At 45.2% G+C, this 21,742-nt stretch overlaps 1 protein-coding gene and 1 long non-coding RNA gene across 5 annotated transcripts; one reads left to right on the top strand and one right to left on the bottom strand.

Annotated features, from left to right (window-relative positions):
- Positions 1-1,593: 1,593 nt before the first annotated feature.
- Positions 1,594-7,873, bottom strand: LOC309363564. 3 transcript variants are annotated; one of them, XR_014165399.1, is made up of 4 exons: positions 5,997-7,873; positions 4,450-4,768; positions 3,273-3,362; positions 1,594-2,299 (listed from the first exon to the last, which is right to left on the bottom strand). It is a non-coding gene; the product is annotated as an uncharacterized lncRNA (long non-coding RNA). The 3 variants fall into 3 exon arrangements; XR_014165400.1 differs by lacking the exon at positions 5,997-7,873 and adding an exon at positions 5,355-5,371; XR_014165401.1 differs by lacking the exon at positions 5,997-7,873 and having other exon boundaries at positions 4,450-4,794.
- A 698-nt stretch (positions 7,874-8,571) lies between these two features.
- RSAD1 (radical S-adenosyl methionine domain containing 1) lies at positions 8,572-18,108 on the top strand. 2 transcript variants are annotated; one of them, XM_081899791.1, is made up of 9 exons: positions 8,572-8,775; positions 10,489-10,622; positions 11,031-11,235; positions 11,859-12,224; positions 13,312-13,375; positions 13,598-13,745; positions 14,681-14,735; positions 17,250-17,353; positions 17,469-18,108. In XM_081899791.1, the coding sequence occupies exons 1-9, from the start codon at positions 8,620-8,622 to the stop codon at positions 17,581-17,583; spliced, it is 1,347 nt and encodes a 448-aa protein (XP_081755917.1). In that variant the 5' UTR covers positions 8,572-8,619; the 3' UTR covers positions 17,584-18,108. The 2 variants fall into 2 exon arrangements, with proteins under 2 accessions (XP_081755917.1, XP_081755918.1); XM_081899792.1 differs by lacking the exon at positions 8,572-8,775 and adding an exon at positions 9,657-10,147.
- Positions 18,109-21,742: the final 3,634 nt, after the last annotated feature.

The following is a 21,742-nucleotide window of genomic DNA, read 5'->3' as shown; positions in this document are numbered from 1 at the left end:
GTGGTGATTGAACCTCTTGTCTTCTCATTAGTCAGGTCATCCACACACACCAAAAGTGTCTGGAGCAACTTGCCTGAGAAGGGTGGTGAACCTCATGTATCAAGGAGTAAGGGGTGAGATTTGCTTGATCACTTGTCTACCTTTTGGTAACTGAAATGGAGCACCATTTATTGGACTCCCAGGGATTAGCCAGATGTGACGCAGTGGATCCATGACCAGGCTCTCTCAGGTTTGTTTTTGTTTTCATTTTAGAGTAGCTAACAGTCGGGCATCTTTATTGAGAGCTAGATTGGGACTGTAGTTCTGAGAGAGGGCCATTCTGTGCCTCCCCCCCCCCCCGATTTAAATTGCTCTTCCCTCACTGTGGTAACTGTATGCTTTCCCCTATAGGGAAATTAGCAGCTGACACGCACACACCCCTCTATGATTGCAATTACGTTTTTCTTTTTAAAATATTAGTGATCCTGATTTCCCATGTCACATCTTACACAGGTACTCTTTGTTTATTGGTGTAAGCTGCTGTGAGCTGCATTTTGTTAAAAAGGTGACTGATAAGTTTAATTCATAATAATATTCAGTGCTTTTAAAAAAAAGAAAAATAGGTCCAGTACTCATCATGATATTGTTACATTAAGTGCCACACTTTCTAACAAAAAGGTGCCGGTACTGCATACTCTTGAGTAAAGGTAAAGGTACCCCTGACCATTAGGTCCAGTCACGGGCGACTCTGGGGTTGTGGCGCTCATCTCGCTCTATAGGCCGAGGGAGCTGGCGTACAGCTTCCGGGTCATGTGGCCAGCATGACTAAGCCGCTTCTGGCGAACCAGAGCAGCGCACGGAAACGCCGTTTACCTTCCCACCGGAGCGGTACCTATTTATCTACTTGCACTTTGACGTGCTTTTGAACTGCTAGGTTGGCAGGAGCAGGGACTGAACAACGGGAGCTCACCCCATCGCGGGGATTTGAACCACTGACCTTCTGATCAGCAAGCCCTAGGCTCTGTGGTTTAGACCACAGCGCCACCCGCATCCCCTTATACTCTTGAGTACCCCCTTAAAAAAAGCATTGCTAATACAGTGGTACCTCGGGTTACATATGCTTCAGGTTACGTACGCTTCAGGTTACAGACTCTGCTAACCCAGAAATAGTACCTCAGGTTAAGAACTTTGCTTCAGGATGAGAACAGAAATCGCATGGCGGCGGCAGCAGGAGGCCCCATTAGCTAAAGTGGTACCTCGGGTTAAGAACTGTTTCAGGTTAAGAATGGACCTCCGGAACGAATTAAGTACGTAACCAGAGGTACCACTGTAATAATAATAATGGCCACATATTTAATTCAAGACAACACCGTTGTGACCAAAAGGGAAAGCAAGAGCAGATTTCTGTGGCTTTAGAGGTATACATCAACCCAGAGCCTTCTGCCCATGGAGGAAATACCTGGCTCAGGAGGCATGAGAGCATTAGGAAAGGACTTGGGAGCTGAGCTCTTTCATCACTTCCACAGCGACCAACTCCCTGCTATGGACTGGAGGAGGTGTTTCCTCTTTCCAGTTCTTTTGAGTGCAAGCCATGAAGTTGAATCTTCCCACACATTAGATTTCTCATCTGCTTTATTTCCGATTCAAAACAGGTATTGATGCCATAGAAATTCAAAACTTCCAATCCTACAAGTTGGAATGCATCTAGGATGTGTTTGCTTTTACGGGAGCTTTATTAGGGCACCTCCCAACCATGATACTGAACCGCAGAAGTTGGTGCATAACACTTTTCTTTTCTGGCTGCAGCTCCCCACGCCAGCAGAATTTGATCTTGGTTCTGTTTTGTTATAAAGCTACTACTCTTCCTCCTCGCCTCCGATGACCTACCCTGAACTTTTCCTTCTTTTACTCTGTGGCTGAACGTAACACCGCGATTTCGCTATGCTTTCTGAATGGTCTTACGTACTGCATTATAGCACTGGTGGGTATTGCAGTATGTAGCTGGTTGCCAAACAAATTAAGTGAAGTATGCAGTGGAATTCCCTCTCTCCCTTTATCTAATAGAACAAGACCCCCAGGGGAAGTTTGAGATCAGTCATTAGCAATGAAGATGTGACTCCTTGTCACAGAGCGATTTCAGAAGCAAAATGAAACATGGGAGTTGTTCTTCATCTCTTAAAGAAACAGACAGAGTTTTCTCAGGAAAAGAGGAAGGTGGTCAGGGTGTGTCTCCTCCGTAACTTTTCTGGCTCTCCCAGCTGAAGCGTGGTTTCTGCCCATGGAAGCAGAACACAAGGGGCCTCCATATGTTGCTTTGTTGCTGAAAGAAAACAGAATCCAGGTCAGGTCAAGAAAGAGTTTCATTATGAGAGCCAGTGTGGTGTAGTGGTTAAGAGCAGTAGATTCGTAATCTGGTGAACCGGGTTTGCATCTCCGCTCCTCCCTGTGCAGCTGCTGGGTGACCTTGGGCCAGTCACACTTCTCTGAAGTCTCTCAACCTCACTCACCTCACAGAGTGTTTGTTGTGGGGGAGGAAGGGAAAGGAGAATGTTAGCTGCTTTGAGACTCCTTCGGGTAGTGATAAAGCGGGATATCAAATCCAAACTCTTCTCTTCTTCTATGTGAATGTTTGATGTCATAATTAGTTTGAGACTAGGGGATGAGAAGGGAAATAAGATCCCTCCCACAGATGTCAAATGGATGGGCCTTTTGCCTCTTGACAACAACTATCACCTTTAGCACACAAAGGGTGCTACTACACTTTCCAGTGGCGCTCACTGGACCTCAACATTGCCTGCTGTTTCTTTTCTGTTATGTCTCCACTATAGATAAAATGTAAAGGGAAGGTAAAGGACCCCTGGACTGTTAAGTCCAGTCAATGGCGACTATAGGGTTGCAGCGCTCATCTCGCTTTCAGGCCAAGGGAATCAACATTTGTCCACAGACAGCTTTCTGGGTCATGTAGCCAGCATGACTATACCACTTCTGGCACAACAGGACACCGTGACAGAAACCAGAGCGCATGGAAATGCCTTTTACCTTCCTGTCGCAGCAGTACCTATTTACCTGGAGTGATTAAGAGCCCTGTTACGGCCCATCAAACGCGCAAGAAACATGTGCTAACTACGGTATTTAAAAATTAAAAACACACCATAGATTTTCCCAGCCCACATATGAAATATGCACACGTTTCATTGTCCTTTAAATGCAATATGAAATTATCTCACAAGAAGACTTTAGTTGCCATTTTAAGCTTAACAGCTGTGTGCCACAGATGCACAAAATATACTTACATGGTGATAGGCCCCACTACTGGATTCCGCAACACAGGACAATGCCCAGCTTCTTTGATGGGAAAGGAAGTTAGGAGTTGGGGTGAAACCCTGGAAGAAATCCCAAAAAAACTCGAATGAAATAAGCGTATGCTGCTTCTCTAGTCTTAATCAGTTTGGGAGGAATTTGGCAATGGGAACAGCTGGAGATGCTGGAGATGCTGTAAGATAATTATGTCAGACCTCACATTATTAACTCTTTAATAACACTGCTTTTAAAAAAAAGTAGAGGTGGGAAAAGGATGCAGAAAAGTACAACCAAAATTATTAATTAATGTTGGCGGATGGAGCAACTTACCTTTGAGGAAAGGTTGCAATGTTTGAGGTGTTTTTAGTTTAGATAAAAGGCAAGTAAGAGCCTCAAAAGCATGGTTATGTCACACTTTGCCTGCAGAGCTGGCAGCCCCTCACCCCTTTTCAACCACCCACCCTTGTGGGGTGTTCCTTCAGCCTCTTCTCCCCTCTCCTTGGGAGCCCTCCAGGCAGCTGGTCTCTGAGCTGCCCCCACCCCACCTCAAAGAGAGGTGCCTCCCAGAGACACCATTCACCTGGGGAGCTTGTAGCCAGGGCTGCTGCAACAAACAGCCGTGCAAGCCTTTGGGAGGCAGAGGTGCGAGGGGGCATCAGAGGAGGGAGGGAAGGAAAGAGGGACAGAGGCCAGTGTTGTCTTGCGGCACCCCTGACCATCATTCAAGGCACCCCAGGGTGTCACAGCACACTGGTTGAAAACGACTGCAGTAGACCTTGTCTTACACACTTACCTTGCCAAGTAAAAATTTACTATACGAGACATGTTTTGACCCTGTTATCGGGCCACATTGCCAGAGTGAAACTCTCCTATGATTTCTCAATAATCCCCTTTCCCTCCAATTAGCTCTTTCTTTGCACAGCTTCCCCACTTGCCCATACCAGGGTGTTTGTAAAGAACAAAAATTGCATGCATCAGATTGCAACCAGTGAAGTTCCTTTGAGAGTAGACCCAATGAAACAAATAAACCTATGTTGGTCGTTTACAGTATATTAATAGGCTTCAATGGATCTACTTTGAGTAGTTCTAGCATTAGCTACCATCCGCACAGCCTTAATCCCCTTTTGTCGCGATGACCTCTACCCCCTCAGCAAATGCAAAGATACAAACCTTCCACAGCCTCACGGACAGCACGTTCAGTATCAGGACAGACATCATGAAAAATAGCATGAAGCACAAGGACTCCACAAGGTTTCCCTTCATCTTGGTTTGCCTGCGTTTGTCTTTTCCTCCCTCCCTCTCTTTATAAAGGTTGCCAGACAAGGGGGAAATCCTCATTGCCAGGCCACAGTGATTTCAATGCGTGTCATCACTCTGTGTTTCGGGAACCCCCTGGGTCCTGTCACCTAAGAACTTCCTTTTTATTTCTGCAGCAGAAGCACTTTCTTTTTGATGTGTCTTTTGAATCGGGTGACATTGAGACCACATCCTGAAGGAACGGAAAATTCTCATATAAGGGAACCGGTTTCCTTTCCATTAACTGTGCTAATGTGACACACACACGCCCCCAGATGTGGTAGGAAGGTAGCAGGCCCTGCAGGCTCTGACGGATACAATAATTAGGAAATAAAACTTATTAGCCATAAATCTCTTCCTCTTTTTTAAAAATATTGCCTGCAAAATGCCTCCACGCCACACATGCAAACACAGCTGCTCCCCCCAAAACAAGCTAGGCTTCTTGGAAGTGTATTGACCATTGCATTATGTATAGACATTTACACAAGCTTAGAGAGCAAGATGGATGGTTAACCCGGAGAATAGCGGAATAGTGTTTCAGTGGAGATCCCCCAATGCTCTAACAGCAGCACTAACATCTAGTTTCAGTTCCATAGAAACTGTTGCCTGCATGGATGCCACGTTTGTGTGATTTCCCAACAGAGATGAGTGCAGAGCAAGGAGCTATTGGTGGTCGTCATGGGCTTGTACACAAAGGCTTTCCCTCTTTTATGGTGCTGAATGTTCCTTCAGGCTTCCTTCCTGAAGTCTCATGGGGAACTGTCACAACTCTGCCTAACCTGTCCAAACATTCTCTTCTAGTCATGGCCTTCTCCTGTCCTTTTCTCCCATCCAGTGAGAGAGGAAAGGGATGCGGGGGTGTGTGTGCGTGTCATCACTGAGGGGGGTGACAAAATGACAAAAATATGAGTTTTTAAAAATAATTTTTTAAAATTGGGCTCACAAAACTTTTTAGTTCAGTCAACAAATGTAACAAAATGCGGCTGGCACTAGGCACCACACTGCGAGGCCCGGCACTTACCACGGGGCCTGCAGTGTGCCCAAGCCACGCGTCTCTCTTGGGAGTGATATGGTGACTTAGAGGCCTACAGGCTCCGCGCTGCCTGAAACAGCAGCGTAGGACTTGCGTCTGCCCACCACCTCTCCCTGAGGGGGAGGCAGCGGAGAGGCTCCATGCAGCACGTCCCACTCCCAGTTGCAGGATGCACATGCCGCACCCAAGCGGCTAGCTGTGCTGCTGCACCCATCTCAAATTATCCAACCTCACTTGTCCTTTCCCTCTTCTGCTCTGTTTCCTTTTTATCTTGGATCAGGCGCCACAGCCCCCACACCACCTTTCTCCCAGGAAAAGCACCCAAAGTGAAACAAAGGTATTAGAGACAACATGCACATCTCTGTCTCTCTCTGTAAGGTACACAAACCTGAATGCTCTTCCTCTATTAAAATGGGATGCTGATTGTGGTTTCTGAGTGGTGGGAGAAATTCCAGACAGGCCCCTGCCCCTGTCTGATACACAGGGCTGACCACTGTGGTGTATGAGGCAGCCATTTAGCAGGCAGGCAGTGGTGCTGTGGGGTGGGGGAGATGGACAATGCGTAGCATCTCCAGCTGCAATCCTAAAGTGTGAAATAGAGATGCCAGTCCCATATTTGATTCTTGGTTACAGCTGTCACTTGAGAACAAAGCAATGTGAGAATCTATTCCAGCTTTGATCTCCAAAATGTAGTATAAACACTGACAACTTAGAAACACCGGCCTGTGAGCGCTCCAATTGGAGAACAGCCTTTACCAAAGGTGTCATGGACTTTGAAGATGCTCGAACTCAGGACGAAAGGGAGAAAGGTGCTAAGAGAAAGGCACATTTGGCAAACCCTCACCATGATCAATTTGCGTCTGGAAGCCTATGTCCCCACCATGGAAGGATGTGTGGATCCAGAATTGGCCTCCGCAGTCACTTACAGACTCACTGTTAAGACCATGTTCATGGAAGACACTCCTACTAGGCTACGAGTGATCATCAAAGAAGGAAGATTTTATGGGAATTTGTAACAATTAAGAATCAACAAATTTCCTTAACGAGAAAAAACTTGTTAACACTTATTGTCGACAATAAAGAGGTTCAGATTTCAGGCAATTATAGGAGAGTCAGGGATATCAGATAAAAGACAATGGCAGTAACAATCAGCAAAAGAGTAATATAGCTACTGCTCTGGATTTTATTTCATTGTATACACTCTTCTACAAATCCAGAAACTACTTCCACATTTTTACATGGATGAATTGTCCCTCAAATGACAACTTTCTATTTGCAGGATGGAATTCATGGGAGAGAGTATGAATGCATTCTTCCAGCTGTAGCATAACGTTCTCCCCTAAGGCGTGGATAATTGGGACTTTAAAGTACAGTATTAAAAGAAGATTTGAGTAAGACCAGAAGCCAGGCAGTTTGTGTATTTGTGTGTGACGCTAACTAGCCTCTCATTTGCTCGACCTTTTGTTGCCATGGTTGGGAGTCTTCTGAAATACTAAGAGGCATCTGATATTTTTGGGTTGTACTCTTAATAGCTACCAAGTGACCGCACTACCTCCAGAAAGCATAGGTGTGCCATCTGCTGTCTTGCTGCTGGAACTGTAGTCATTTCAATGGCTTGCGCATGATACCACAGATGTTGACCCACCAATTCAAGGTACATTTTTATGTGCTTTAAATAACACAGTGGTGTCCAAACTTTTTTCAAAGAGGGCCAGACTTGATGAAGAGAAGGGCCGTGGGGGCCAATCAAAGTTCCTGAAACGGACTTTGGACATGCCTGATATAGCATAACCTACATATTGATTCAGCTAAAATAAAAAAAGTGTCCGGAGTAAATAACTCCATGCCCTAGGGCTTTTCAAAGGTCTTGTTATTAGGTTTTTATTCTGTTTTTCCTAGGTGTGTCCTGTTTCACAGGTTAATGAGGGTAAATGGGGGGGGGGTTTGAAGTGCCAAGGCAATGCAGAAGATTGTCCATGGCTGTGTATACAACATACATTGAAAGCACGTTGACATCCCCCAAAGAACCCTGGAGACTAGTTTGTTAAGGGTGCTGAACCTCTGTAAGGAGTACATTTCCTGGGGTTCTTTGGGAAAAGCCACGTGCTTTGCTTGTTTCCATGATCCCCACTGTCGCTACCAGACACTTCAGCAACCAGTTCTGGGGCTATTTCCAAAAAGCCAAACCAGAAGTTTCATAAATGAGTCCTACAAGCGCTGAGGGTCTATATTTGCACTGAAAACCCTGCTCTAGATTTATGTGAGATAACACACACACACACACACCTGCCTATGAATCTATCTATAGAATTCCACTCATCTTCCAAGCAAAGTTTTGCGCAGCCTATGTAGTCCCTACCGCCCCCCACTTCCTCCTGCAAATTTATATTCCTCCTCTCCTGCAAATTTATATTCTCCCAACCCCCCTTTGAGCTGGGTCAGGCTAAGAAATAATAACGGTTGTCCCCAGGTCTAGTGCTGACACGCCAACCAACCATAGCTGTCAACCTTCCCTTTTTTTCGCGGGAAATTCCCTTATTCCAGCGTCGTTTCCCGCTGCTACCCCGGATTGTTAGATATCCCATAGGTTGTCCCCGGGACAGGTGAGGCTGCTGGTCCCTTATTTTCAAATCTGAAAGTTGACAGCTATGCAACCAATCCATCCCAGGGTTACGTGTGCGCGCGCGAGATATCGCTCGATGAGTGCTGAAAACTATAAAGCGCACTCTGCACATGCTTAGTGAGCTGCACTTCCGTTAACCGCCATCCTGCGAGTTCTCATGCTAGATCCTTACAGAGAAGAAAAGGGACCGGTGTTGTTGTTTTTTTAATTATAAAAAAGCGCATTATTTATTTATTTATTTTTACTGTGCAAAGCAACGTGGGCCAGAGAAGCGCCCGCCGAGCCCAGCCTCTCCAGCCCTCCCCGTCGCTAGGGGCGGACTCCTCGCCGCCTCCGCCCGTCAGGTGGCGGAAGAGATCTCCGGGGCCCGAGAGCAGCGCCGAGCGGCATGGGCGCCCTTGACAAGCTCAGGGCGGCGCTCCCGGCTGGCCTAAGGGCAGTCCGGCCGCCGCCTGAGAGGCTCTTCGGAGGCACCTCCGCCGCGCAGCTCCGCCCTCGGCCTCCCGCTCCGGAAGCGGCGGCGACCGCCGCGCTCTACGTCCACGTGAGTCCGGCGGGAAGCGGAACGCGACCCACCGCGCGCGAGGGGGGGGGGAAACATTTTGTGCGCTTGCGCACGCCGGCTTCCCCCGCGCGTTGTAAAACGGACTTTTGCGCATGCGTACCGCGAAGTAAAGCTGCTCCTCCTTTTCCTGAGGCGCTGAGTAACTCCCGCCAACTCGACTGCTGGGGATACCTTCCACACACACCTTTTAGTAAAGTGCGCATGCGCCGTTCCTTAGGCGTTCTCTGAGTCCGGAAGGAGGGTTTGCCCTGTTTCCTTTGCAGGCCTCTTTCCCTCACCTCCAGTGCGCTTGCGTGGGGTCTGAACTGGTGAAAGTACAGTACGCGTCCTCGACAGAGCGGTTCTCACTCTGCGCATGCGCATGATGGTGATAATGTGTCTTACATTCTCCCCCCCCCAAAAAGACCCCCCTCTTACTGAGGACTTGCATGTGTTTTACAATCACAACACAGATGGTTATGACTCAACGAGAGTTGCACCATAACTGAGGAGGAAAATACTACGGACAGATCAGATACATAGAGATTTATCTACCTGATCTAGTTTCTAAGAAGTGTATAATGGATTCTGCTCAGCCAAAAGCCCAATAGACTTCCTCTGAAACAGAAAAACGTGGCAACATGGCATTTTACCCCAAACTAAGCACACCTCTCATAGTTGACAGTCTATGAGAGACACTTCCATGTCTGTCTTTGTCCTTTTTCTGCCTACTTAAGAGACAAACTACACATCATTAACACGACAGGTTGTTGCTTCCTGAGCAGTATGGTTTGATTTTCAACTGAGCGGGGTTATATGAATGCTCCTACATGTTAAAAACAACAAAAACCTAATAATGCATCAGGAAGAATATATGTAGCACATCCCCATGAGTAATTGGGTTATTTTTGGAGGCCCTCTTCAGGAAAGAGTCCTGGAAAACCACCTGTGCTGACTTTCTGTGAATTGGTATTAAAATACCATTCTGCTCTTGCTCTTCCCCACGTAATTCCATATTTGTGTTTGGAACCACAACTGATTTTATTTCAGAACAAGTTCATGCTGGGGCGTTGCCATAGCAAGTGTAGAAGACTGGGTTGCCTTGTGCTACACTTCCTCCAGCAATCATCCTCTTCCCAAGCATAATTCATAATGCAATACTAACCATATCTCCACAGAAGGAAGTCCTATTGAATGCAATGCTGCTTACCCCCAGGTTAAATTTCCCACATAACTCCTTTGTAGAGTCCTCTCTTAAACATTTCACCTGCCCAAAAATATACGGACTGAAAGACATGATGGTCACGATGACTGGAAAGCCTTTGAAGTTTAGCCAAAGCTAGAGATAGAGCATCTTTATGAAATAAAACGGGTTTGTGGTTGTTTTTTTACTTGGGCTGGCATTTATTGGCTGAGATTAAACTCTGTTGAGTAGGACTAAGTCTATAGTGCAATAAGTATATTTGTATTCTGAATCTACCATGTTTATAAAACATGTTGGTGGTCACTATGTGGCTTTGGGTTAGAATGAGTACAGAGTTAAATATTTTGCATTCCAAGCCATTTTATTGATTGCCCCTCTTGGTAGATAGAAGTGTTACAGGCTTTGGTCTGGCAAGATGTTGACGATAGCAGGACACAGCAGGGTGAAGGTACCAGAAAGTGTGTTAGGTCTTAACAAATAAGAATTCTATTGTTTCCTTGGTCTCTTAGTGGCCCTACTGTGAGAAACGCTGCAGCTACTGCAACTTCAACAAGTACATTCCCCGAAATCTTGATGAGCAGAAAATGAGGAACTGTCTTGTTCAGGAGGCCCAGACCCTGATCCAACTCAGCCAAGTCAAGAGGTTAGTATAGGGGAAGATGAGGGGGAGGTTTTGAACAGTCAGGATTTACAGTCAAGGAACTTTGGGAGGAAAGGGAAAGAGATGAGTTTTACAACAAAGCCAGCAGCTGCTGTTGCGTTGGGAATTTTAGTGATTTGGAATAAGCCCAATATATTCAGTACAGATGCTCTTCACCATTAGAGGACAGTGGCTTTTGTGAAATCCTACAGAGGTTTGAAGTCTCTCTGATCAGTGGGAACATTATGTTGTATATTTGTTAAGTGGCTTGTAAACTGCTATAGGAAGATTTATTTTATTGAAAAGCAGCAGACAAAAAAAAAGGCAATGAGATGTATGGCTGAGATGTATATGGCTCAACACAGTGGGTTCCTCAGATATGTCCCTCTCACTCTCTCCTTGGTTTTGCAGAATCACATCAGTGTTCTTTGGTGGAGGGACGCCAAGCCTGGCCAACCCGCTCACCATTGCTGCTGTCCTGGACACTGTCTCCCAGTGTGCCCATTTAGCAGAAGGCACTGAGGTTACACTGGAAGCCAATCCCACTTCAGCAGATGCCTCGTGCCTGGCTGAGTTCCAGAAAGCTGGTGTCAATCGCCTCTCCATTGGTGTCCAGGTGAGGTGACGGGTGCATTGCTTTCAGGGCTGTATTAATCTGTGCTGATCCAGTTACAATATTCCTTTTGGGAGAAGTTTCTAAAAAGCATTTATGGAAATGTTTGACAACTTGCATTTGTCCAAAATGTTTGAGCTTCCCACTCCATTCTTTAGCATCTCTCTTCCTCCCCTTTCCTGCCCGTAGTGTGCCAGAAACAGCAAACAGTTACTTATGGAATAAATATCTCAGAATAGTCCAGGATAACCACCAATCTGACCTGTGAGAAATTCCTTTCCTGTTACTATTTTTCTACATCCACAATTTTTCTACATCTACAATTTTAAAAGTAAGAGTTAAATTTGGCAAGGGAGAAAGCAAACAACAACCTGGGAATCAGTGTGAGATTTCAGTCAGGGAAGGAGTTAAAACACAACCCCCCACAATCAGTGTGAGATTTCAGTCAGGGAAGGAGTTAAAACACAACCCTCCCATTGGTTCTTGCTTGCACCTGACATTCAAAAATCTTCATGCTCTAATAGTGTTTTCACTCTTGCCTTACTCATATCTCTTTCCCAACACTTGCACTTCTTCTCCTGATAAATGAGGCAAATATACTCATGTTTTCCCGTCCTCATCAACAGTCACTTAATAATACTGAACTGAAACTCCTTGGAAGGAACCACACATCTTGTGACGCTCTACGAACTTTAGAAGAAGCCAAGAAACTCTTTGCAGGCCGTACTTCCATTGACCTCATATTTGGACTCCCGGGTCAGACCAATGCATCGTGGATCCAGGGTTTGGAGGAACTGCTCACCGTGTGTGATGACCACATCTCTCTCTACCAGCTGACACTGGAGAGGGGTACTTCGCTTTTCAAGCAAGTCCACCAGGGCTCCCTGCCCATGCCTGATCCGGATGTAGTATCAGAGATGTACGAGTGCTCCCGGCATGTTTTGCAAAATTCAGGTTTCCATCAGTACGAGGTCTCCAATTTCGCTAGGAATGTAAGTCTGTTACTTTGCCTAGAACCTCTGCTATATAGCTTAAATCGGGAGTGGGGACCTTACTCAGTCCAAGGGCAGCATCCAAACATTGTGAATCTTTCCCACACACCAATTCATACACACCAGTGTCACCCACTTCCGTCCATTCTCACGTATAATACAGACCAGACCAATACCCATTCATGTCTGTTTTCTCCCCGCCCCAACACACAAACTCTGACCACACCTCCAAATAATTAGGCTTGAAAAAGCATTGGAGTTGCAGTCTCCACAAAGATCTCGCGCTCTCACACACATATACAACAGCTAAGCTTGAAAACAGCTTCCCATTGGAGTCATTGGGAGACTTTTTTTCAACACAATTGCCACAGGTGGAGGGTAACTGGGGTTGGGGGTCTTAGCTGCTAAGGGAAAGGTTAACCTTCTCCCTGTGTGCTGACACACACACACACACACACACACACAGAGAGAGAGAGAGAGAGAGAGAGAGAGAGAGAGAGTTTTCAAGCCTGACAAGCAAGAGGAGCTTTTTTCAGTGTGGGGGTTGCTGGATATGGTTAACCCTTCCCTCTTCAGTTGCAACCACTCCAAAAAAACCACAAAACAATCCCCCCAAACCGAGGGATATGCAGAGAAGCACCCATGGGTCTCATCCAGTCTTCAGATGGATTGGTGGCGGGGTTCCTCTGGCCTAAGCAGAAGGGAGTAGACAAAATGATTTCAGATAATGAAATAAGCTTGCTTGCGTGTGTGTGTGTGTGTGTGTGTGCAGGAAAGAAAGAGAAGAATATTATCCAGCTACAGAAGTGAAGCAAACATGCTCTGAGGATGCCTTCTTAGCAAAGAACAGAGCATGTTATGGAAGGCAGTAGGCACAGGCTGAGACTGATAGTCAGAAGGCTTGGTTCCCATCCCAAGAGAGAGCTTTAAATCTGAGCTTTCCGCTTTCTCACAAAACTTGAATGCTGGATCCACTGAGTTGCTGAGCGTCCTCAGGAGTCAGTCGTTAAAGGGTGCCCAGCATGGTGTAACACTGGACTACCTATTCCTTAGTGGTTATGCTGTTCTGTTCTTTTTTCCCCTGCAGGGGGCACTTAGTACCCACAACCTGTCCTATTGGCAAGGGAGTCAATATATCGGGGTTGGACCAGGTGAGCATTGCTTGGGGAGATGAGAGGGGCCAGCCGCTTCCCAATCTGGGCTCTCCAAAGTGCTTTTCAGATGGCACCATTTTAGCTGCGCTTCATGTTAGACATGAGTTGTTGGGGAATGATGGCATCAGTCATCTGTTGGCTGGGCAGTTATGGACATTTGCTTCCCATACCCTCTAGAGACGCAGAATTAAGCCACAGCCCTGGCTGCCTCTTTCCTAGGAGCCCATGGGAGATTTGTGCCATGGGGAGATGGCAAGGTCCATCGGGAGGCCAGGATACAGACTTTGGAGCCAGATGTATGGATGAAGGAGGTGTTGGCCGTTGGGCACGGGACCCGGAAGCGGACTGAACTCAGCAAACTGGATATGTAAGCAGAAGGGGAGGCGAGGAGGCAGTTTTATCCCCATGTACTTGAGTAGAATTCCTTCAAACCATGGTAATGCAGCGGGAACACCTTGGATTCAAGTTTTGACTTGACCACGAACTCAGGAGTTGCCCATCGGCATGCCATGACTGCTTAGGCCCCCATCTGCAATAGGGGAATACTAAGACCTACATTACATTGCTGTTAGGATTTCTGAGAAAATCCATGTGGAATGCTTTGAACACTCTAACTAAGAAGGGGGGGGGGCTGGATTTTCACCTCAAGGGCCTCATTCCCTCAAGTCAATCTTTTAGGGTGGCAGTGGTGGGTGGGCCAGAGGCAAGGAACGGATGGAACCACAGTGACTCTTATCTTTGCTATGGTGGCTACATTTCAGCTGTGGAGAATCCAGAGGCTTCTATGCATACTCATCTCTCCACCCTTCAACTGGGCCAGGGTTTCCCAAACTTGGGGCTCCAGCTGCTTTTGGACTACAGTTCACATCATCCCTGGCCACTGGTCCTGCTAGCTGGGGATGATGAGAGTTGTAGTCCAACAACAGCTGGAGACCTAAGTTTGGGAAACTGATCTAGGCAAATACGTTTTAAAATATATATATAATGCTTGAAATAGCAGGTGAAGTTGGTTCAGAGCATGTGCCTAGGCCAGGCATAGCCAAACTTGGCCCTCTAGATGTTTTGGGACTACAACTCCCATCATCCCTAGCTAACAGGACCAGTGGTCAGGGATGATGGGAATTGTAGTCCCAAAACATCTAGCGGGCCAAGTTTGGCCATGCCTGGTCTAAGCTAATCTGCTACAGTTGCTAGGAATGGTGTGTGCAGAAAAAGCTGTACAGGTTTCTGGTGACTATTCCTAGGTTGCTAGAGTGTTCTATGTCCTTGTGTTATGTTACCCTGTGACTGTCTCCTTTGCAGACTGGAAGAGGTTCTGATGTTGGGGCTTCGTATGGATATAGGAATTACACACAAGGTGAGGTGTGATTGTGCCAGCAACTGCACTTGCAGCTAACTGGGTGGGACTGAAATTTTCAGTGCCCTAACTCCAGAGCTTTTGGCAGAAATGGCCTATTACTTCCTCTTTTTCTGAACTTTCTCTGTCTTTTCCACAAGGCACTCAGCAGGTAGAATCAAAAGAATTAAAGAGAAATGAGTGGCCAAGAAGCAAAATACGTGACCAGCACCAGTGGTTTGAATCTGCTTTTAAAAGATTGGAATTTTATCCCTTTTGGAGAAAGCTTTGAAAAACCTGCTGGTTGTGGCTGCTAAATGAATGAAAGCTGGAAATAACCTTTGTGGGATTTCCACTGGCCATGAGGTTCTCAATTTTAGGAACTGCAGATTTTCCCCGCCCTCGGTTTATTTTCCTTAAAACACACATTGTTGCTTTCAGTGGTCCAACAAGGAGAGAATTAGCTGTTGCCTAAAGCAACCCCCAGGGACGTGGGTGGCGCTGTGGTCTAAACCACTGAGCCTAGTGCTTGCCGATCGGAAGGTTGGGGGTTTGAATCCCCACAACGGGGTTAGCTCCTGATGCTTGGTCCCAGCTCCTGCCAACCTAGCAGTTCGAAAGCACGTCAAAGTGCAAGTAGATAAATAGGTACCACTCCGGCGGGAAGGTAAACGGCTTTTCTGTGCACTGCTCTGGTTTCGCCAGAACCGGCTTAGTCATGCTTGCCACATGACCTGGAAAAACTGTATGCGGACAAATGGCGGCTCCCTTGGCCAGTAAAGCAAGATGAGCACCGCAACCCCAGAGTTGTTAGCGACTGGACTTAACTGTCAGGAGTCCTTTGCCTTTACTTTAAAGCAACCCCCTTCACCTTTCTCTCTCTCTAACTTTTATTCAGAGTTATATTTGTTTCCTTGCATCTATCAGCAGCATCCAGTTATGCACACCAGGAGCAGGAAAGAAAAGGAAAATAACATGGTTATATCTGACCAAAAGCATTACTAGGGTGGGGGAAAACAACTCAACACAGAGCTTCTCAATTTGGCAGCAGTGCTGTGTCAGGCATCTTGTTGAGTAGTACTGTAAGCTACACCAGGAGCTGGGACCATGGGGCTCTCCAGATGTTCTTGGGACTCCAACTCCCATCAATCCCAGCCAACATGGCTGGTGGTCCGAGATGTTGGGAGCCAAGTTCAACATCGGGAGGGTCATGCTTCCCATTCCTGCCCTAAATCTTCACCCTTCCAACAAAGACAAAAATGGTGAAAATGGTGAAGTCAAGCTTTGAAAATCAAACCGATTCAAGCTTGCCAAATTGCTTAGCACATTTTGGTTATGGTAGAAATCTAGAAACCGCTAGACAATTTTGTACAGTCCCAGTGCAGACTGAGATGAAAACAACAATATACTTCCACCCTTGCTGCAACTTAACTTGCCAGGCTTACTCCCAACGATGGCTTGTTGCCAACAATATAAAAGGGGTGTTGGGATTCAAATATGGGTTTGCCACCAAACTAGCATCTAGATTCTGTTTTAGCAACTGGCATGGCCGCTTAGTTACTGACCTTCATTACAAAGATGCAATCAACCTAGGATTTCAGAAAGATATGCTAGCTTGAATGCTGGTTGCCAAGGACAGAAGGGGAAAAAAGGAAAAAAGAATTTATTTATTTTTACGTATGTACATTGCTTCTTGTCTTTTGGTGTTAGGAGTCTCCAAAGGTAGCCAGAAAATAAAGACCATAAAAAAAAACCAATTTACAACAACTCATAAATCAACAACTCATAAAATCAGTAAATTATATACTTCAAGCAATATGTAGAGCTAGGTTGCACATATTACAAACTATGGCTTAGTGCAAATGGAGAAATCACAGTCATTTTGCTGCTGCTGCTGCCGTCTTGCTGCTGCCGTTGCACTGCTGTGAGCCAAGCCATGCCTTGGCTTAGGGTGTCATCTGAACCCAGGCTTGAGGTTTGTGTTGCTCCAGTCAAGCCATGAGCTGTAACTATGGGGTGTTCTGGGTTTATAGCTTGTAATTTGTCTGGAGCAGGCAAACCCAAAGCCTAGGTTAAGACAACATGCTTAGCCAAGGGAAGGCTTAGCTCACAGCAGCGCAGCAGGGGGAGGAGCGCTCTCCAGGAACAATCACACTAAGCCATGGTTTGTTTGGTGTAGTGTTATATGCAAACTTGATAGCAGAATGGGAGCCTTTGGGGGGGAGTTACTGCACTTCCTGAAAATTTCTAGGGAGCTAGAGCATCCTTGAGGATGTGCCGCAAGAGAATAGGTCTAACTTCTTGAGGACACCAGTTTAAACTCTGGTGGCGGAGGGGAGCAACCAGAGCAGGGCCCCATCATATGGTCTTAAAAGTATATGAGAGGCTGAGGAATTCATTGCGAGGGCTTTATAATTGACATTTGGAAGTCACATCCCCGCCCCACTCATTAGTGTTCTGATAGGACATCAACTGGAAAGCAAATTCTCGAAACTATCGAGCAACACCCATCCTAGCAGCATTTCTTTTCTACAGCATTGGCTGCAATTTGCCCCTGACCTCAGCCTGTGGGATGCATTTGGAGAATCGGAGGAAGTGAAAGAGCTGGAGGAGGGCGGTTTGCTGCTTCTAGACGACAAGTAAGGGGCCCCTACGGGTTCATCATGTTTCTCTATGAAGAAAGATGTTGTTGTCCGCTGTGGAAGATTAATCCATGTCCTTGTCGGTGGGGATTTTTTTTTTTTTTTTTTGCAGGGGACTTAGGTGTTCTTGGAGAGGCCTGGCTGTGTTGGATTCTCTGCTGCTGACGCTTCTCAACCAGTTCCAGAAAGCCTGGGTGGAAAGAGAAAAAACGTTCAATCAAACCTGAAGTCCCTACTTAGGTCCCTTAAGAAGTAAAGGATGGCAGGAAGCAGCCTTATACCGGGTAGGGCAGGACACTAGGGATTAGGAATGTTCCAACCTTGTGCACTGACTCACACTACCATCCGGGGATAGTAATTTAGCCATCTTGATCTCATTTTCTCCACCTACTAAAGCTGGGATAATGACCATGAGCCTTGCAGATGAAATACACGTTATGGAACCACAGCATTCTCATGATGTTAGTAGCAAGGAGGGTAAAACAAGGCAACAAAATGGAATGCAGGGCATTGATCCGTACAGGGGTAGGGCCCACATCCTCAGGTGGCGTGCCTTGATGGCGTCACTAATCACTGGTCCAACAGGCTGAACGAGTAACTTTCTACATAGGATGAAATTTCAGCCATTGTCCATTAAACCCATGGCTAAAAGCACAGTGCAAACTTATACTTCAGAGGTAGGATGACTATATTTCAGGGGTGATTTAAATTGAGAAAGTATGTTGGCTAGATGAGCTTCAAGTTTCCTACTAGATATACCGTAATTAGTCGCACATTTTGAGAACCGTGGTGGAATTCAAATAACACCAGCTAATTTATTTGACAAATGAAATAAAGAGTTCAGTTAGGTTTTATATACATTATATACAAACTCCCACGCATGGACTCTGGACAGCAGGAAACGTGCTCCATTTTGCATTTACTGGCTAACACAGTAACACAGAGACCGGTGATAATAATAATAAAAAAGTAAACAGAAACGTGACATGTCTTTTCTGCTCAGGTTTATCCACTGGGAAGGTGGGGTTTGCAAAGGTGTGTCAGCTAACTTGATGCACACTGTGCTGATTGGCTGGCCTCCTATGATGTCACCAGGAAACTTCCTTGTGCTCATTCCCTGGAGCAATGCTGCACTCTTTTTTTGAAGGGAAGGATGAACACATGAACAGAATAGTTTGGAAGAATAAATTAAAAAGGAGAGCTGACCTGAAGCATGCTGGAAGTACAAGGCTAATTGCTGAGCCAGTATCTGATTTGTTGATATGCACATAAGCTGTTTTGGGCTCACCCAACAGCCGAAGACCAAGCTCTCTTATACTGTTTAATTTTATTCTTAAAAGCACACAAACAACATAACTTTTAAAACATTGATAAAATTCAGTTCCAGAGACTAACAGGCTCTTTTTAAATATTATGCCTCGAGCTTTTGTACCTTAATTGTGAAAATAATTTAAAATATGTAAAATAATATGGCAGAAGCATGGAAAGACCTTGAATCAAAGCAACAATATGCAGCTTAAAGTTCATCTCACCAACCTGGTGAAAAGTTCTTACTTAGTACGTGGTTTTTGTTTTGTTTTTTTGCCAAAATTGAATAAGATTCCTGAGGTGAAACTACTTTAATGCTGCTTTTTAAGGGAACAAGCCTCGCCGTCTCCTGTGCTGTTGGTTTTCTTGCCGCAGGATAGGCTTTAAAAATAATTTCTTGTAAGCCACACAGGAAATTTGTTGCAAGGTGAGATTTAGATCCTAAATAAAACAGACTTGTAAGTGGGGTAACTACACCAAACACAGCTTCACTAAACATGCAAAAAGTTTGTGAGTTTTGCACCTTGGTACAATTGCACGGAGGTAAATGGGCTGCTAGGTCACTTCTAACTTACCCATCAGGGGTTTGTGTGTGTGTATAATCTCTCTCATGAAAAACTGCCTCTTCTTTCCAAATGCAGGGAGAGAGACAAACACACTCACATCTAAGGGCTGATTAAAATCAGTAAAGCAATTAAAGCTTATTACAATCACTCTGGGAGGCAAGAGTAAACTACTAGGGCAGGAATTAAACTTAAAGTGGAATAATTACAGCTTTAATTGCAGCTTCTTTTTACGCTGGATTTCCATCTACTCTTCACTAGTGTGCACATAACTTTTTAATAGATTTACTATGACTAACAGTCTTTAATATTTGCCATTCTCCTCCTTGCAGTAGCTAAGCTATAGAATCTGCAATGTAAATAGGACAAGCAGACACATTCCCTGCCCACCAGCTTATAATTTAAGATAGACATGTGAGGAAAAGGAGAGATAAGGACATAAAATATAGGAGATAATGGGCTGTTGGGGCGGGGTGCAGAAGAGAAGGGGGGGAGAGTTCTAATAGAAAAAAAGTACATTTCAGACAGAGGGGCTGGAAGATGGCATAGTGTGGATTTTGGTGGGAAGGGAATTCAATTAATAACAATAGGGGGTGAGGGCAGATATGGCATAGAAGCCAAGATTGAACAGGAAAACAGAACCAGCAGAAGCAATGTGGGAATAAAAAAAAAGAGGAGGCAAAAGGGTTGACAAATTAAAAGGGGAAACGGCTGTATAAGAGAAGTTTATATGAACAAGGCAGCCAGTTAAAGATGGGAAAATAGGAACAATGTGGTCAAAACCATGGGAAGAAACAACAAGCCCAAGAGCCATAGGATATATCTGCATAGCAAATAGTTGAGGGTTGCATTTAGCTTGTGCTAGACTCCTCCAGTTGGCTAAATGGACAATATGGTGTTGCCTCTTCAGCAACATGGTTGTATGGCAAAGACATACTGAACGAAATTACAATTGCAGTCTAGGAACACATCTATTACTCACATCCTTCCCAAAGCAAGTTTGGAACCTGTTGAGGCAGCAATAGCTTTGCAAACAGGAGAGCTCCTTATGATCTCGTGCCTCTGTTATTTGAGCCGCAAAGCTCAAATAACAATTTGACAAAATGATTTCGAAATTTAGGATGGAATCCTGAACATATTTGCTTGGCAGAGATTCAAACTGAAATCACCGAGACTTGCTTCTGACTAAACATGGTCAAGATTTAACTGAAGGAAAGAAGGGAACATGTTTTCAGATAATCCCCTGAAAACAACTTTCTATTATATGAGCAAGGAAATGTGTGTACAGTTAAACTGGATGAGCCAGAGGAGCATTCCATCATTTAAATGCTCGAACATTCTAGTTATAAAATACAAAATAATTTGTCCCATATGGAATTTGATGCAGGGAACCTGTGTGGTCCGGTTTAAAGAAGAAAAGAAATGGCCAACATACAATGATTTCCCCTCTAACTTTTATGACTTTTTTTCTTTTCTTTTGCCATTTTAGTTTCTTTCTTCCCCCCCTTAAAAAAAAATATTATAGGCATTTTGATATACATGCTTTGGTCCCCTCCCTCCCCAAAACAGCATAATTTGCCAGAAAACTAATGACAGCAGGCAGCAAAGTGTTCAAGCCTCCCACACCTGTTTTTTAAAGCCACCTACACAATTAACAATTGTTAACTCTTTAAATGGAGTATCACTTGCTTTGGCCATTTTTTTTTTTGGCATATGATAATTGCTAGTAAGGTAGCAGAACTCTTATCCTAAAGCAAATGTTTGTTCTCAAATGCGGGGGGGGGGGAGAGATATTTTTTGGGGGAGTGGTGTCCTCCCAGTCCAGTTCTTCCTTGTAGCATTTCCTACCTAGGATTTTATTTTGCAACTGTCAGGAGCTCACTGGGCGTCTCCTGCAACACTTACGTTTTTACATCACTTGGTAAACATGTAAACTAATGGGACTTTTCCTGTCACCGTCATATCCGAGTTTATGGAGAAACAAGCCTGCCTCAATGGAGTAGGCGGGGAAAACAATGGAATAAGTACCAAAAACCCCAAACTGCGGTGGCGACACCACTTGCCCGCGTATTTGCATCCATGCGGGGGCGGCGCACCCTCTGCTAATTCCCATTTTTAGAAGGTGAAAAGGAAGGGGGATTTCCTCAAGAGTTGGAGGCAGCCGATTGGGTGTTTCTGGAGTTCAGAAAGGGCATCCAATTCTACCGCTCCTCTTGCAACTGGAGCCTTGGTGTGTGAACTCGCCACTGGCAGAGGTAAATAATAATAATAATAATAATAATAATAATAATAATAATAATAATAATAATAATAATAATAATATTTACAGCCTGCCCATCTGCCTGGGTTTCCCCAGCCACTCCGGGCGGCTTCCAACAGAACACTAAAATACAAAAACCTATTAAACATTAAAAGCGTCCCTGCCTTCAGGTGTCTTCTAAAAGTAGCTATTTTTCTTTTTGACATCTGGTGGGGGAGGAGGCGGCTGCGCATCAAAAACAGCAGCAGCAGAAAA

This window comes from Podarcis melisellensis, assembly GCF_964234715.1.
Source record: "Podarcis melisellensis genome assembly, chromosome: 2".
In the NCBI taxonomy this organism is placed as follows: Eukaryota; Metazoa; Chordata; class Lepidosauria; order Squamata; family Lacertidae; genus Podarcis; species Podarcis melisellensis.
This window is presented reverse-complemented; position numbering and strand designations above follow the sequence as displayed.